This window comes from Mobula hypostoma, chromosome 6, assembly GCF_963921235.1.
Source record: "Mobula hypostoma chromosome 6, sMobHyp1.1, whole genome shotgun sequence".
Taxonomy (NCBI): domain Eukaryota; kingdom Metazoa; phylum Chordata; class Chondrichthyes; order Myliobatiformes; family Myliobatidae; genus Mobula; species Mobula hypostoma.
The window spans coordinates 41,493,594-41,507,905 of NC_086102.1; the positions used below are offsets into that span (position 1 = coordinate 41,493,594).

A 14,312-nucleotide genomic window follows, 5' to 3' on the forward strand; every position below is an offset into this window, starting at 1 on the left:
TTCACATTAAAAGGGTTGCTGGGCATGGGTGAGAGAGCACAAGTCCGGGTATTTTTTGCGTTTTTAAGGGGTACCGGGGTTTTTTAGAGAATATGACGAATAAACAGGAATAGGATACTAGGATGGTCAAAGATGGGAGGGTGAAGTGTAGGTTTGTGTGTGTGTGTGTGAGATTGGGTGAAGGGATTTAGAATGTATGTCTAGTGCACATTCTGGAGCAGAGGGTGGCGGTAATGCACCATTAAGCTGGATGCCAACCGCCGTAAAACAAGATACAGACAGACAGACAGGATTCGCTTGTCACCAGGTGGAGTGTCGGCGAGGATAACCATGAGCACTAAGGGCGTTTGCTGTGGCGGGATCAGCGAGGGGAAGGCTGTCACCCAGGAGGTTCAACAGCTTGCCGATTCAGTGAGTGCACTTTATGTACAGCGTCATGACTCTGAATCTTCCTCTCGAAGAGTTACTAGTATACACGTCCACCCCAATGCTTTGAGCATAAGGAAACTTTTCAAAGTAGGTCACGGAGATTGTTTGAACTTGGAAAAAATTTAAATAGTGGACAGTAAAGCCCAGCGGGTGGGAGGTGAGGACAAGGAGGAGGGTGGAATTCGTGGTAGAGCTTAAGGTGACTTGGGTGTGAAGGAAGAGATTCAGAATTCACTCACAAACCACCTGGCTCAATTGTGTTTTTTTTCCTGCACAGTTTCCGTTTCTGCTTGGTACTGCGCAAGCACTGCCGGACGGCTGTAATAACGCGCAGTTGGTGTGAACGGCGTGGGAGTTAAGTTGTAAAATAAGCCTTTTTGAGTAGATCCTCTAAATCGATTTGATTGAGTCTATCTTTAAAAATATTAATATCAGACATACTGAGAGTGACGTAGTTAATTCAGAAACAAAGGTTCTGAACTTAAAGAGGGGTAATTTTGAAGGTATGAGACATGAATTAGCTAAGATAGACTGGCAAATGACACTTCAAGGATTGACGGTGGATATGCAATGGCAGGCATTTAAAGGTTGCATGGATGAACTACAACAATTGTTCATCCCAGTTTGGCAAAAGAATAAATCAAGGAAGGTAGTGCACCCATGGCTGACAAGAGAAATTAGGGATAGTATCAATTCCAAAGAAGTAGCATACAAATTAGCCAGAGAAAGTGGCTCACCTGAGGACTGGGAGAAATTCAGAGTTCAGCAGAGGAGGACAAAGGGCTTAATTAGGAAGGGGAAAAAAGATTATGAGAGAAAACTGGCAGAGAACATAAAAACGGACTGTAAAAGCTTTTATAGATATGTAAAAAGGAAAAGACTGATAAAGACAAATGTAGGTCCCCTGCAAACAGAAACAGGTGAATTGATTATGGGGAGCAAGGACATGGCAGACCAATTGAATAATTACTTTGGTTCTGTCTTCACTAAGGAGGACATAAATAATCTTCCAGAAATAGTAAGGGACAGAGGGTCCAGTGAGATGGAGGAACTGAGCGATATACATGTTAGTAGGGAAGTGGTGTTAGGTAAAATGAAGGGATTGAAGGCAGATAAATCCCCAGGGCCAGATGGTCTGCATCCCAGAGTGCTTAAGGAAGTGGCCCAAGAAATAGTGGATGCATTAGTGATAATTTTTCAAAACTCGTTAGATTCTGGACTAGTTCCTGAGGATTGGAGGGTGGCTAATGTAACCCCACTTTTTAAAAAAGGAGGGAGAGAGAAACCGGGGAATTATAGGCCGGTTAGCCTAACGTCGGTGGTGGGGAAACTGCTGGAGTCAGTTATCAAGGATGTGATAACAGCACATTTGGAAAGCGGTGAAATGATCGGACAAAGTCAGCATGGATTTGTGAAAGGAAAATCATGTCTGACGAATCTCATAGAATTTTTTGAGGATGTAACTAGTAGAGTGGATAGGGGAGAACCAGTGGATGTGGTATATTTGGATTTTCAAAAGGCTTTTGACAAGGTCCCACATAGGAGATTAGTGTGCAAACTTAAAGCACACGGTATTGGGGGTAAGGTATTGGTGTGGGTGGAGAATTGGTTAGCAGACAGGAAGCAAAGAGTGGGAATAAACGGGACCTTTTCAGAATGGCAGGCGGTGACTAGTGGGGTACCGCAAGGCTCAGTGCTGGGACCCCAGTTGTTTACAATAGATGAGGGAATTAAATGCAGCATCTCCAAGTTTGCGGATGACACGAAGCTGGGTGGCAGTGTTAGCAGTGAGGAGGATGCTAAGAGGATGCAGGGTGACTTGGATAGGTTGGGTGAGTGGGCAAACTCATGGCAGATGCAATTTAATGTGGATAAATGTGAAGTTATCCACTTTGGTGGCAAAAATAGGAAAACAGATTATTATCTGAATGGTGGCCGATTAGGAAAAGGGGAGGTGCAACGAGACCTGGGTGTCATTATACACCAGTCATTGAAAGTGGGCATGCAGGTACAGCAGGCGGTGAAAAAGGCAAACGGTATGCTGGCATTTATAGCGAGAGGATTCGAGTACAGGAGCAGGGAGGTACTACTGCAGTTGTACAAGGCCTTGGTGAGACCACACCTGGAGTATTGTGTGCAGTTTTGGTCCCCTAATCTGAGGAAAGACATCTTTGCCATAGAGGGAGTACAAAGAAGGTTCACCAGATTGATTCCTGGGATGGCAGGTCTTTCATATGAAGAAAGACTGGATGAACTGGGCTTGTACTTGTTGGAATTTAGAAGATTGAGGGGGGATCTGATTGAAACGTATAAGATCCTAAAGGGATTGGACAGGCTAGATGCAGGAAGATTGTTCCCGATGTTGGGGAGGTCTAGAACGAGGGGTCACAGTTTGAGGATAGAGGGGAAGCCTTTTAGGACCGAGGTTAGGAAAAACTTCTTCACACAGAGAGTGGTGAATCTGTGGAATTCTCTGCCACAGCAAACTGTTGAGGCCAGTTCATTAGCTATGTTTAAAAGGAAGTTAGATATGGCCCTTGTGGCTACAGGGGTCAGGGGGTATGGAGGGAAGGCTGGGTTCTGAGTTGGATGATCAGCCATGATCATAATAAATGGCGGTGCAGGCTCGAAGGGCCGAATGGCCTACTCCTGCACCTATTTTCTATGTTTCTATGTTTCTATACTGCGCAGGTCTGGTGGCAGAAGATTCCACTCTCATGTTGATCTTGGGTAGAGGGAGTACTGGTAGCAAATCTTATTGAATGAATGAGTTTCCAATATGTGAGGTCCAGTTTGCTGTCGAGTTGAACTGACCCTGTGACGAATTTGGATGTTTGATGGAGTGATGTTGTGAATTACTTTGAAAAAGAAAATTAACTGTAGTTTAATACGTCGGTATTCAAGTGGTTCCCATTGAAGGTTAGAGAGCATGTTGGTGACACTGGATATCCTGCTGTAATCGTTTAACACAAAGCGAGCAGCACAGCGTTGGACTTTTTTCGATGGACTTCTGATTGTTAACTTAATGGAGATCCCATATGGCCGCGCAATACTCGAGCTTTGGATGGATGAGTGTCTTATATGCCATGTCCTTGACGGATTTACTACATGAGTGGAGATTTCTTCTCAGGATACCCAGCATTTTATTTGCTTTGGCTGTAATCTGGTTGATGTGGGATGCCCCGTTAAGATCCTTGCTAATTTCAACACCAAGATATGGATGGTGGGTGATTGTTTCTAGAAGCTGTCGATTCATGTTATGTCATGTTGATTGGTTTAACTTTGTGACTGGCATGCAGAGCATGTTAGACAGTTAGATGGTCAGACAGTTGTGGTTTTGGAAATGGGTGTTCCTTGATTGCACAAAGAATGAAGTTGAATTTGGGAAAACTGCTTGTGTAATACTGTAATGCTGAAGGTAGGGAGGGATAATGGGTGGCGAGGATAGTGGTGTTACAATGATGAAGACTTTCTGTCATTCAGATGATAGGGAGAAGAGATTTTTAAAAAGGATAGTTAACTCAAGCTTAGAGATGCAAGCCTCATTGGAATCGGGATTGCAATCACTGCCAGCAGGTGGTAAGAGTGGGCTTCCTCACCTCTGACCCCCTGACCTTTTTGACGGGATCCTGAATTATTCCTTATGAACTGTGCTTTTAAAAAGAGAGAGTGTGCAGCTGGTGGAGGCACTGCTGAGAGCTGTACAGCACAAACAACTTGTTATTGAGAGAGAGAGAGAGAGAGAGAGGTGAACACTGCTCACAGTTTGGAATTTCTGCAAGGACACGGCCAGCTTCTGAGTTCCTACAGAGAGAGAAGGGAGGAGCTACTTGATGGACAGCTGGTGTTCAGCACAACAGTATTTAAACCAGCGTAATTGCTTGTTTCATGGGACACGCAAATGCACTAAGCTGTGGTGAAGTTATCACTACTCAACTAAATATCACGAACTTAACTTCTTCAAGCCTAGGGGGTAAATGGATACAGTCTCACAGTAATGGGTAAATGGAATCAGTTCAATTTGTGGTATTAGTTAAGTAGTGTTGGAGAGAGAGGCGTCTAGTTCTTCAGGTGAGCTGATGCCGTCGATCTTCCCGTTGTCCTCCAAAACTTCCAAGTAAGTCAAACTTGACCGACTTAAGAGTGCCATCTTGAAGTGATAGTCTACCAACCCAGGCAAAGGTTAGACACACTGGTAGACTCCACAGGGTCACTCTTTCACGCACTAATAATCACAGACCGATTCCTCTCAATCGATCCTCAATCCCACACTCATGGGCACCTGAACAGAATAGTGATAACTTCACCACACCTTAGTGCGTCTGTGTGTCCTGTGAAACAAGCAATTACACTGGTTTAAATACTGTAGTGCTAAACACCAGCTGTCCGTCAAGTAGCTCCTCCTCCTCTCTCTCTGTAGGAACTCAGAAGCTGGCAGTTGCAGTGCAGAAATTCCAAACAAACGGAGCAGTCTTCACCTCTCTCTCTCTCCCAATAACGAGTCGTTTGTGCTGTACAGCTCTCAGCAGTGCCTCCACCAGCTGTACGCTCTTTCTCCTTTTAAAAGCACATTTCATAACGGATAATTCAGGATCCTGTCACACCCATAACATGGGTGCCCCTCAGGGCTGTGTCCTAAGCCCCCTCCTTACTCGCTACAGAGAGCAACTAAAACTCATTAGAGGGGAAAAGATGAAATATGGAAGCAAGCTAGCAAATAATATCAAAGTGGAATAGTAAAGGTTTTTTTAAGTATGTTTAAGAATAAAAGAGAAATGAGAATGGATATAGGACTGCTAGATAATGAGGCAGGAGAAATAATAACAAGGGACAAGGAGATGGCTGATGAACTAAATGAGTATTTTGCATCAGTCTTCACTGTGGAAGACACCAACAGTGTGTCTGATGTAGTGTGTGAAGGAAGAGAAGTGGGTGCAGTTACTGTTACAAGAGAGAAGGTGCTGAAAAAGCTGAAAGACCTAAAGTTACATAAGTCGCTCGGACCGGAGGAACTGACCCCTAGGGTTCTGAAAGAGTAGCGTTAGAAATTATGGTGGCATTAGAAATGATTTTTCAAAATTCATTGTGCCAGAAGACTGGAAATTTGGAAATGTCACACTACTCTTTAAGAAAGGGGGAAGGCAGCAGAAAGGAAATTGTAGACCAGTTAGCCTGACCTCAGTGGTTAGGAAGATGTTATTCAATCGTTAAGGATGAGGTGATGGAGTACTTGGTGACCCAGGACAAGAAAGTACAAAGTTGGCATGGTTTCCTTCAGGGAAAATCTTGCCTGACGAACCTGTTGGAATTCTTTGAGAAGATTACAAGTAGGATAGATAAAGGGGATACAGTGGATATTGTGTATTTGGACTTTCAGAAGGCCTTTGACAAGGTGCCACACATGAGGCTGCTTACCAAGTTAAGAACCTATGGTATTACAGGAAAGTTACTTGCATGTTTAGAGCATTGGCTGATTGGTAGGAGGCAGCAAGAGAGAATAAAAGGATCCTTTTGTGGCTGTCTGTCAGTGACTAGTGGTGTTCCGCAGGGGTCGGTGTTGGAACCACTTCTTTTTATGCTGTGTATAGATGATTTAGATGATGGAATAGATGACTTTGTTGCCAAGTGAAGATTGGTGAAGAGGCAAATAGTGTTGAGGAAACAATTAGGATGCAGAAGGACTTGGATTAGGAAAATGGGCAAGAAAGTGGCAAATGGAATGCCTTGTTGGAAAGTGCATGGTCATGCACTTTGGTAGCAGAAATAAATGTGCAGATTATTTTCTAAACAGAGAAAATCCAGGAATCTGAGATGCAGAGGGACTTGGGAGTCCTTGTGCAGAACACCCTGAAAGTTAACTTGCAGGTTGAGTCGGTGATGAGGAAGGCAAATGCCATGTTAGCGTTCATTTCAAGTGTTCTAGACTACAAGAGCAAGAGTGTTGCTGAGGCTTTATAAGGCACTGATGAGGCCTCACCTTGAGTATTGTGAACAGTGTTGGGCTCCTCATCTAAGAAAAGATGTGCTGGCATTAGAGAGGGTCCAGAGGAGGTTCACAAGGATGATTCCAGGAGTGGAAGGATTATCATACGAGGAACGTTTGACGGCTCTGGGTTTGTACTCGCTGGAATTCAGAAGGATTGGGGGTAGGGGGGAGCTCATTGTAACCTTTCCAATGTTGAAAGGTCTAGACAGAGTAGATGTTGAAAGGATATTTCCCATGGTGGGGTAGGACAAGAGGGCACAGCCTTGGGATAGAGGAGTGCCCTTTCAAAACAGATGTGGAGAAATTTCTCTAGACAAAAGGGTGGTGATTTGTTGCCATATGCAACTGTTGAGGGCAGGTTGTTGGGTGTATTTGAGGCAGAGATTGATGGGTTCTTGACTGTACATGGCATCAAAGGTTACGGGGAGAAGGCTGGGAATTGGGGTTGAGGAAGAGAAGAAAAAAGTATCAGTCATGATTGAATGACAGAGCTGACTCGATGGGCCAGATGGCCTAAATCTGCTCCTATATCTTGTGGTTTATTTCAGTTAAGGCATGATGGGTGCACTGAGCTGTTCATGTATACCTGAGCAAGTTGTTTTGGGACCAATGTGAACCCATTTCTGACCAACTAAGAAAATCCACATATTACTGCTGAGTTAGAAAGTAAATTAGAGAATAGATGGGCATTAGAAAAATTACTTAGCTCTAGTCACTTCCAAGCTATTAATGCAGGCATATCCTAGGAGTGAACTATGAAAAGAGATCAGGAAAAAGTCATGCCCAATATTGAAATGGTTGTGATGTACAGGTAGAGTACAAGTAGAGTGTCAGTTTCAAAGAGCAAACTGTATTCACATCACCTCCAAATATGGTGAGAGAGGCTGGAAATTATTTGGAGGTAGAGTAGAAGGCATACTGTTGGAGTGATTTCTATTGGCTTTAGAACAAAGTTTTGCAGAAATGTCTGGAGGGAAGAACAAAAAAAGTGGCAAAGGTAAGAAGCCCAGAGTTAATAAAACACTTTGTACTAGTACTCTGTACATGGATGGGAAGGACTGAGTGATATGGTCTGTGTGCTGGAGATGGGATTAGGCAGATCAAGTCAGCATGAGCTGGATGCTGGAAGAGCCAGACTTTATGCTGTAGTACTCCATGACTTCATCTGGAAACCAGACTTAATTGATATCAATTGGAAAAACAAGAACTATAGATACTGGAAATGGGTTGGAATGTTTGTTGATGGAGGAATGAGTGAACATGAAGTACATTGACCTGAAACAGTAAGTTTCTCTTTTCACCATACTCCCTGAACTTGTCAGCATTCCCCTAATTCCTCCTTCAACTGACCTAACTACCCCCTCATCTGGCTTCACCGATCACCTGCCAGCTTGCACTCATTCTCCTCCCCTACCCCATCATATTCTGGATTCTTCTTCCTCCTATCCAGTCCTGGTGAAGGGCCTTGGCCCAAAACACAGACTATTTGTTCCTGTCCATAGATGCTGTTTGACCTGCTGAGTTCCTCCAGCATTTTATGTGTGCTGCTCTGGATTTTCAGCACCAGCAGAATCTCCTGAGTTTATGATTCTAAAGGTAAGTCCAGTTTTATAATCACAAGCATAACAATTTGACAGCAAGCTGATAGGAATTTGCCTTTTTTTAAAAAAAAAGGTTTTAAGAACAAGAACTTTAAGTGTAAATTGAATGTCCAGATATCCTAGAATGTGGCATTGAAAATTGACAATTAAAATTGCTAATGGAGTAAAGTTACAGTGGCTGGTTCATGGGGCAGAGTTGTGTAATTCTAAAGTAAAAATACGAAGTCTCATTTGAATTAAGTCCCTTCAGTCATTTCTGTCCTTCCTATAGTGCGAGGTTTCTGCTCTGTACAAAGTGCAAATGACATCCTATTTGATCATTACCCATCTATTCCTGCTTTAATCGGCAGAGTTGTACAACAGAGGCAGCTATGGTTTTCCTTCCTACACTTGGATGACTCTAACATGGACTCATGGAATCCATGTCCCAGCACTTGGCAGTAACATGCAAAACTGCTGGTTGTCAAGAACATTGATTGCATCTAGCTTTATCTAATCCCATTCTCACTGGTATGACTTCTATTATTCAGTTTCCGATCATCATTCAGATTGTCGTCTTTAATGTGCCCAACTTTGCCCTTGCTCTGGATTTAACTCGTGCACTAGGCAATGAGTATATTTAATTCAGCTCCCTCTTCAGTGATTGCATTTAAACTATTTTTCATGGTCTTAATCTCCTAATCACTATCTCCTTCAACCCAGAAAAAAACAGAACTTCTCCATCTCACTAAATTTAGACTCATCCCTTCACGTTTGGTAACATGGCTTTCACCGGTCAATCTTTAACTTGTACCTTTTCCAAGATGTTTCCTAAACCCTTCTAGAACATATAGAGTACCAAACAGGGAAAGGCCATTCAGCCCACAATGTTTTGCCGAACCAGCTAAAAGGCAAATCAAGAACACCCAAACCCTAATACCTACAGCATGTCCATATCCCTCCATCCTCATATCCACGTGCCTATCCAAACAGCTCTTAAGAGCCTCTAATGTATTTGCCTCTCTCACCATAGCAGCCAGTGTAGTCCAAGCATGCACTAGCCTGTGGCACAGGGAGTAATCCGGAGATTCCACCTTCAATTTCCTCTTGGAATAGAATATCTTTATTGTCATTGTTGTGGAGCAATGAAACATAGTTTAGCAGCTCAACGTTTTGCAGCATGACAAAGAATATATACATAAAATAAACTCTAAGGAGTGCTGTCCAAAATTAATAATATATGGATGGGGGGTAGGACTATTGCGCACCTGCCATTCCTGGAAGTGTGATGCATTTAGTTGCCGCCGTCTTAGGAGGGGGGCAGGAGAAGGAAAGGGGGTGTTAGACATTTCACTGCTTGTGGGTAGAAGCTGTTAAGGAGTCTCTTTGTTTTCGTCCTTAATGCTCTGTATCTCTTCCCAGAAGGTAGAGGGGAAAACAGGTGATGTCCAGGATGAGTGGGATCCTTTGAAATACAAGTAGCCTTCTTTTGAAGTCTGCCAGTATAAATGTCTCTGAGGGAGGGTAATGTTGTGGCAATAACCTGCTCTGCTACCCTCACCACCCGCTGCAAGTCCTTCCTGTTCTGTTCTGTGCAGCTGGCAAACCACACTGCACAGCAATACGTCAGGAGGCTCTCTATAGTTGTCCGATAGAAGTTGATCAGCAGGTGATGAGGGAGGAGAGCGTGCTTTAGCTTCCTTAGGAAGTAGAGCCTCTGTTGGGCCTTCCCCACCTGATAAGAGATATGGGCAGTCCAGGTGAGGTCAGCCGAGATGTGGACGCTGAGGAACTTGAAACTCTCTACTCTCTCCACCTCTTTCCCATATATGTGCAGAGCAGAGTGCTCGACGCGTTTTGATTTCCTGAAGTCTACTATCAGCTCCTTGGTTTTTGTGATGTTCAAGTCCAGGTTATTATGACAACACCATTCTGTCAAATGCTGTACCTCCTCCCTATAGGCTGTCTCATCACAGTCTGATATGACACCTATTAGGGTGGTATCGTCAGCAAATTTGACAATGGTGTTGGTGGAGTGAATGGTAGAGCAGTCATGGGTGAAAAGAGAATAGAGGATGGGGCTGAGAACACACCCCTGTGGTGTACCGGTGTTCAAGATGAGAGTAGATGATGTGTGTTCTCCCATCCTGACAATGCAAGTGTCATTTTCTGTGTAAGGAATAGAAGATGGAAGTGGGTCATGTGGCCCACTCTGCTACTCAATTCAGGCATAGTTTACATTGGCACCTTTTTACTGCCATATTTGTAGACCCTCTATTATAGACTTTAGATCTGATTGAAAGTGTGGCAACGTTCAATAATGCTCCTGTTAAGGGTCATAGAACATTTCCAACAGTGAAAATGCAAATAATTGTGTTGATTTTAAAGGATATTTAGGGGAACTTGAGTTTGTGATCATAGCATATGAGCTAAAACTCAATTTGCCCTTGTTTCCTGAATGCCTCAGGTTCTGGGATACTTTTCCTAATTAAAGATGTAGAAATGAAAGTAATTCAGTATCAAACCCTTGTTTCTCAGGTGAAGCCCCAGGTTGAAGAGAAAGCTGGAAAAACATTTGATGCATTTGTTGTCAAAGCCTACAAAACGCAAGTTGTAGCTGGGACCAACCACTTTTTTAAAGTAAGTTTATCCTTCTAGGCCTTTAGTTATTTCAAAATATCTTGGCTGTTTCTAATTCATTTACATTATACGTTACTAAGCTCATGCATGATAACATAAGTAGCTGCTTAAATTTGACAATGGCATTCATATTTATTTATTGAGCGTGCAGAATAGGCCCTTCTGGCCCTTCGAACAATGCTCCCCAGCAATCCCCTGATGTAGTCCTAGCTTGATCAAAGTTCACTTTACAACGACCAATTAACCTATCAACTGGCACATCCTGGGACTGTGGGAGGAAACGGCAGCACCTGGAGGAAACTCACACAGTCACGGCGAGAATGTACAAACTCCTTCCACATACTTCTACTTACGAAAGTAAAGCTATTGAAATGTTACTTTGGCAGTGAGGAAAGGCAAATTTCCAAGTTGACCCTTTTTACAACAACTCTTCGATGGATTTTCTGTGTAAGGAATAGAAGATGGAAGTGGGTCATGTGGCCCACCCTGCTACTCAAGTCAGGCATAGTTTACATTGGTGCCTTTTTCCTGCCATATCCCTAGACCCTCTATTATAGACTTTAGATCTGAATGCACTTTGCCTGCACAGTCCTCCAGGCCAGGAAGTTCCAAACCTTCACTAAGTGAAGAACAATCTTATTTCTGGTCTGGATCACCTACCCCTTGTGTCACTGATGCCCAGTCCTAGACTCCTCAGCTGAAGGTACATCTGTCTAGTTTTGGCCCTCAAGTATTGCATTGTTCGGGGAGATTGCCTCTTTCTTGAAACTGCAAAGTGAGACTCTGCCTTCTCAATATCCCGTCATATGATAGAGCTAGCCTGACTCTTTACTCCACAAAAATAAGAAAACCCGAATATGGTATTCCAGAAGTAGGCTCATCAAATGTCTATATAATAGCAGTGATGTATTTACATTTGTACCCAGATCCCCTAGTTTGACTACTCGCCTGCTGGCTGCAGTGTATGGTGCCCTTTAGTGACTTGTGTACAAGGATGCCCAGTCTTTTTAAACACTAGCATTTCCCCAATATATTTTTTATTGGTCAAAAACAGCAGATACTTCAGTTTTTTTTTACAGAGTGGTTGTGAAATATGTACAGTATGCCAGAGTTTGAGAAAAGTAAAAATATTTTGTTTTATAGGAACTTGTAGAAGACTGTACTACAATTTTTGCTTGCCATGTTGCAACTAGACTATCCCTTTATTGTTCACTATTATTATTAACCCCTCTGTTGTCACGTGCCACTAACCTCTTTTGCAATTTAACTTTTTCTGCTTTCTACCATCTTTGAGCTTCCACTTTGTCCTGTCATTTCACCCAATATTTCTGCATTTATTTAGTGCTGATAAAATAGTGTTTAACTCTCCATAAGTGCAGTAGTTTGAGATTTTTTATTGTACTAATAAGACTTATTAGTACATAGGTTGAGATACTAGCCTGAACAATTTTATTTTATTTGGTTAGATCCATGTTGGTGGCAGTGACTACATTCATGTCAAAGTATATGAAATCCTTCCTTGTCATGGAGGTGAAAAGCAGATACTGGACATCCAGAGCAACAAATCAAAGGATGAAGAACTAACTTTCTTATGAATACAAAATATCTTGCTGTCAGTGCTCTAGGCTTATGCAAAAGTAGTTTGTTTTATATTTTTAAGCTTTTCTCTTTTGGCTTTATCAAAACTGGGGACATTCTTATTTTGCATCAACTTCTAGCCATATAAACCAGCGGTCCCCAACTACCGGGCCGCGGACTGGTACCGGGCTGCGAGGAAATGATATGAGTCAGCTGCACCTTTCCTCATTCCCTGCCACGCGCTGTTGAACTTGAACATAGGGTTGCCAATGGTTCCGTATTTGCCGGGACATCCCGTATATTGGGCTAAATTGGTTTCTCCCATATGGGACTGCCCCTGTCCCGTATTTCCCCCTGCTTAGGTAGAGCGTTCCTATGAAACCTTTCGTGCCAAAATGGTGTGAAGCGAAGAAGCAATTACCATTAATTAATATGGGAAAAATTTTTGAGTGTTCCCAGACCCAAAAAAAAACCTACCAAATCATGCCAAATAACACATAAAACCGAAAATAAGTAACACTAACATATAGTAAAAGCAGGAATGATAAGATTAATACACAGCCTATATTAAGTAGAAATGATGTTATGTATAGTTGGGAAGATGAAGGCAAAACCAATCGGGGGGGGGGGCGGCAGCACGTATGCGCATGTGCACACAGGTGCCCGTGCAAGACTTCATGGTCTTCATAGTCTTCCTGGGGTAAAGTGTCCCGGGATTTGACTGCTACTTTTGTCCCTTATTTGGGAGTGAGAAAGTTGGCAACCCTAGCTGTAAAAGACAAGTTGAGGTTGGGGACCCCTGATATAAACCATATCATGTGGTTGGGAGAAGAGCGCAGAGGTTCAAGAAGTTTGATTATGTATACCATCTTTGAACTAACAAAGATTTTTTATAATCAAAGCTTATTGTGGTGAATTCAATTTGTGTAATGAAAAGAACTGGCATAATTTTTGAACTAAATTGTTTTTATTGAGATTATGTATACTTTTTATTGTACCCTGCAGTTTATTTTAAGAAATAAATGCACTTGCTACTGCTTGTCAAAGGATTTTATTGCTTTAATACAGCATTACAGAAATGATGACTTTTCAACCTGGTGTTTAAAAGACATCTTCCTAATTGATTAGAATTATTTCATCTTTCAGTCAGTGTACTTCCTCTTTTGTAGAACTTCTGACAATTTTAAGTACTTCCAGATATCAATTAATTTTTACCAAGATGATTGAAAATACTATCAAATAAAGATGTCATTCTTACCACTATGTTACAGTTGGGAAATGCTGAAAGTGCAGGAAGCTTGAATCTGTTAATAATTTTATTAGATCAATGGTCTTGAAGAAGTACTGCAACCACTAAATCAATACATTAGGAAATCCTGCTCTATTTAGCAATTATCACTATTCATTTGAACAAAGACATGTCAGACCTTTGAGTGGAATAAACAATTCTTCTGCACTTTGAACAATTGTTCCTGCTACTCTCATTAAAGAGATGGTGATAAGTATGTGTTTCTGCAGTGTTGGACTTGAATTCACTATGAATATTTAGTAAATTGTAGCAGAAAGCTAGTAGTTCTCAAAATTAATCCTGAAATTCTGTGTGAAAAAGGAAAAGCTCCTAGATTTTGGGTTGGGTCTTGTAGATTAGGAAAATTATTCCAAACTTGTTCCCTGCTGCTTAGAGACCTATATAGAGTTTATGCCAAATTGGACCTTCACTCAACCCTTCAAGGGCTACATTTGATGTTATGGATAAATGTCAATGTATTACAATTAGATTTGAATAACTTTGGCAATACTAAAATTAAACTGGCACATTTAGTACAGTTCATTAAGGTAAAAAAGACATGTACAGTCTAACTATACACAAGCTGTTCTACAAACTTTGAAATGCCAGGTACAATTAAAATGAGAAAAAATTTCAAAGTGAGGAAAATGTGCTGCATAGATTGCTCCTAAGAGTTCAAACTTTCACAGCAGGCCCTGACAGTATTGAAATGGAATTGCAAGTACTTGGACATTAAAATAATCAATAAAAACAAATTCTTTGTTGTTTTCAATGAGGGGAGGTCCAGCTCTTTCAAAGGAGTACATTTCAC

General features: G+C 42.0%; 1 protein-coding gene across 1 annotated transcript; it reads left to right on the forward strand.

Annotated features, from left to right (window-relative positions):
- Nucleotides 1-320: 320 nt before the first annotated feature.
- On the forward strand, nt 321-12,376 carry LOC134347516 (cystatin-B-like). The gene is made up of 3 exons (XM_063049857.1): nt 321-411; nt 10,534-10,635; nt 12,102-12,376. The coding sequence occupies exons 1-3, from the start codon at nt 331-333 to the stop codon at nt 12,228-12,230; spliced, it is 312 nt and encodes a 103-aa protein (XP_062905927.1). The 5' UTR covers nt 321-330; the 3' UTR covers nt 12,231-12,376.
- Nucleotides 12,377-14,312: the final 1,936 nt, after the last annotated feature.

Coding starts and splice junctions, on each gene's coding strand:
- LOC134347516 (XM_063049857.1), top strand. CDS start 331: ATGAGCACTAAGGGCGTTTGCTGTGGCGGGATCAGCGAGGGGAAGGCT. Junction 412..10,533: donor TTCAACAGCTTGCCGATTCA/GTGAGTGCACTT, acceptor CTTGTTTCTCAG/GTGAAGCCCCAGGTTGAAGA. Junction 10,636..12,101: donor GGACCAACCACTTTTTTAAA/GTAAGTTTATCC, acceptor TTATTTGGTTAG/ATCCATGTTGGTGGCAGTGA.